Below are 3,196 nucleotides of genomic sequence, written 5' to 3'. Positions count from 1 at the left end.
ATAATGTTTATTTTTTGATGCTGCAAACTGAAACATTAATAGAAGTTTGAGTATCAATAAAAAATGACTCAATATTTTATAAAGAAAATATTTCATAAAGAAGAAATTTACCTTTCTCTCTAATTGTGGATCTTCATCCAAGACTATCTCTTTCATGTACCACATCACATAATATCCACATTCAACACCACCATTTTGTTTAAGATTACCCTAATGAAATTGAAAATGTCATGCAAGAAGTCACAATCCAAATAATAAAAATTATTAATTGTTGTCTAAATACATAGTCACAATACATACTGTCAATTGTTTAAAACCTGGTCCTTTTGAAATACCCCTTGATGCATTATATATCTTGACCCCACTACATTGTAAATAATAGAAAATTATTTTTACAACCTATAATGAATTGAATACATTCAAAATGAGTATAATCTACTACTTGGTCACAATAGTTTACCAACCATAGTCTTGGTTCCTGTTACTTAAAGAGTCCAATAAATATATCATATTCTTATCTTCATTAATTATAGTCAAGATCCAATGGTACCTGTACAAATGAAAATATAACATTGACTCGCATATAGTAGAAGTTGATAAATAATTAAAATCTTACCCAGTGTTATATGGGATGAAGTAGATGCTATCTCTGTTCGATGCTCTCAACTGAGTAGCAATATATTGTGACAATTTACTGCCTTCTTCACCCACGCCGCATATTATGTTTCTAGATTTGTCCTCGCGGGCTTTACGCCAAAATATCGATCTATCAACTTCCTCATTTTCAGCAATTAATTTTTTCTCCCTCTATAATTCCAAAAATGATTAGTTACATGATATTAAATACTTGCTTGAAAATGAGAAATACAATACTTCGAAGCTTACCAATTCAGCCTCTAACCCGATGTAACCCTTGTGAGACAGTCTGTGATGATATTTATAATGCATCGTTCATTTTTTTTTGCTTTTTATGAATAACCTACATAGAAGATACATTCATAAACACTTGTATGCATTGTGTGTGTGTGTGTAACTATAAAAACTTGTAAGCAAACAAACTATATTCCAAAGAATTGCAAATGAACAAATAAAGTCTGTTCAATTTGTAAATACTTAGAACCATGACCTTAATAAAGAGACTTGGCACTTGAACTTGGAGCCCATTATCACTTAAACTAGTTACCTAAAAGATGCATACTTGGAATAGAAATGAATAGATACAAATTGGCTAAGGGAATGTTATACCTTTCTCTTTGACAATTCGCCTTGAAACCTCATTCAATATTTCTGCAACTTGAACCATGACCTTAATAAAGAGACTTGGCACTTGAACTTGGAGCCCATTATCACTTAAACTAGTTACCTAAAAGATGCATACTTGGAATAGAAATGAATAGATACAAATTGGCTAAGGGAATGTTATACCTTTCTCTTTGACAATTCGCCTTGAAACCTCATTCAATATTTCTGCAACTTGAACCATGACCTTAATAAAGAGACTTGGCACTTGAACTTGGAGCCCATTATCACTTAAACTAGTTACCTAAAAGATGCATACTTGGAATAGAAATGAATAGATACAAATTGGCTAAGGGAATGTTATACCTTTCTCTTTGACAATTCGCCTTGAAACCTCATTCAATATTTCTGCAACTTGAGCATCTTCCAACATTGATGATTTTCTTAGATGTATAAGGTTCACAACCAAGTCAAGGTTGAAAGGTTTTTCATTCAAAGCATACCTAATGTACTTTCTTAGAATCTCTTCTATGTTGAAACCTGTCTGACAGGGAGTCAAGTTTCTTTAGTATACCAATGATATAAATATAAATACTACAATTGAGAAAAATAAGCTGAAAAAACATTGGTATTGTTGTCTTTCCTCAACAGATACATGAAAAATACTATCACATATGCAAAAGGCTGCATATAAGAAACTTCTTGTGTGCCAACAGTTTCCTACAATGATTTGTGTTGTTAAGTGCCCGCTTTACCAGTGATAGCAAGTCCTATCGAGATAAAAATTCCAGAAGATTGACTAAAGATATTGCATTCTTTCTTTGAGCGTGATTATTTATATTGATGTAGAGTAGGAGCGTGGTCAAACTTCATCTGATTATTATTAAGGACCCATGGACTGACCTTGAGAACCATTGATCATGAGAAAAACCCCTCACCTTCTTGCTACTGTTGCACTTCACCTCCTGCAAGAAAAATCTCAAAAGCAAGGTAGGCTACATGTTCAAGAGGCTCCTCTAGTTCTTTTTTTAGCAGAACATGGGGGGATAATACCAACAACATAAACAAGATCTAAATAATCAAGTTTCTTAAATACTTGTCAAGAGACTGAAACTAACCAGTAGACTACCTCAGAAAAGATGCAATTTCCTTCCAGAAACTTCTCATTAGTTAATATAGTAGGAACAAACTTAGTGACTAGATTGTTTTCTTATCTAAATAGACCTCTTCCTTGGTCTCTCCATACAAATAATTTGTTGCTCGGAAGATAGTCTACTTTCTTTCTGCATTGCACTCAGTGCTAACCTTGAACCCAAAAAAACACAAGTAGTTGGAAGATTTAACAGTTGGCTGTGAATGCATGAGACACATCAAACAAGGGTGTAAAGCATTCCAACTTATCTAGCTGCAAATATATACTAAGCACTGACATCTTTGTCATAATCTTGGACATTTTTATTGCCCAACACTTGTTAGGACAACCACTTGCTTGAGTATTCCGATAGTTATTGACAGTTATATCAATCTACATCAAGTAATAAAGAGTGAATTCTGACAAAAAACCTAAAGAATCAATCTACATCAAGTTATCAGCTAGTTGACAAAGAACTTCTACTATCGGATAAAATCTAAAACTTATCTGTGCTATTTTTAATCAAGTAATAAAGTTAAAAAAAATGAATTTTGACAAAAACCTACATCAAACAAAATATGCAGTTTTCATAATTTCAATATTAACAAGAGATGGGGATAGAGTAAAGTTTTTTTACTCTACCTAACCTTGCCTATCCCACCTCGATTGTCTTGTTTAAATACATAACTTGTTACAATTATCAACTTCAAGTCACTAGAAAAACAAGAGATGCCAGAAACTAACCTAGTTGATGAGTTGGTAGGGTTGCAGGACCAGATCTGTTAGGGACAACGATCTCTAGTTCAAACTTCAACAAAGCACTTG

General features: G+C 32.9%; 1 protein-coding gene across 1 annotated transcript; it reads right to left on the bottom strand.

The window, feature by feature from the left end:
• Nucleotides 1-345: 345 nt before the first annotated feature.
• Nucleotides 346-1,884, bottom strand: LOC122053768. The gene is made up of 4 exons (XM_042615740.1): nt 1,246-1,884; nt 886-979; nt 617-807; nt 346-550 (listed from the first exon to the last, which is right to left on the bottom strand). Exons 2-4 carry the CDS (start codon nt 946-948, stop codon nt 457-459), a joined length of 348 nt encoding a protein of 115 aa, XP_042471674.1. The 5' UTR covers nt 949-979; nt 1,246-1,884; the 3' UTR covers nt 346-456.
• Between the last annotated feature and the right edge of the window lie 1,312 nt (nt 1,885-3,196).

The sequence above is a fragment of the Zingiber officinale genome, chromosome 3A (assembly GCF_018446385.1).
Source record: "Zingiber officinale cultivar Zhangliang chromosome 3A, Zo_v1.1, whole genome shotgun sequence".
In the NCBI taxonomy this organism is placed as follows: Eukaryota; Viridiplantae; Streptophyta; class Magnoliopsida; order Zingiberales; family Zingiberaceae; genus Zingiber; species Zingiber officinale.
This window is presented reverse-complemented; position numbering and strand designations above follow the sequence as displayed.

Excerpts from the sequence above, each read along its gene's own strand:
- LOC122053768 (XM_042615740.1), bottom strand. The coding sequence starts at position 948 with ATGCATTATAAATATCATCACAGACTGTCTCACAAGGGTTACATCGGG. Across the intron at positions 808-885 it reads TCGGGTTAGAGGCTGAATTG|AGGGAGAAAAAATTAATTGC; the intron begins GTAAGCTTCGAA and ends TTGGAATTATAG. Across the intron at positions 551-616 it reads TTCATCCCATATAACACTGG|GTACCATTGGATCTTGACTA; the intron begins GTAAGATTTTAA and ends TCATTTGTACAG.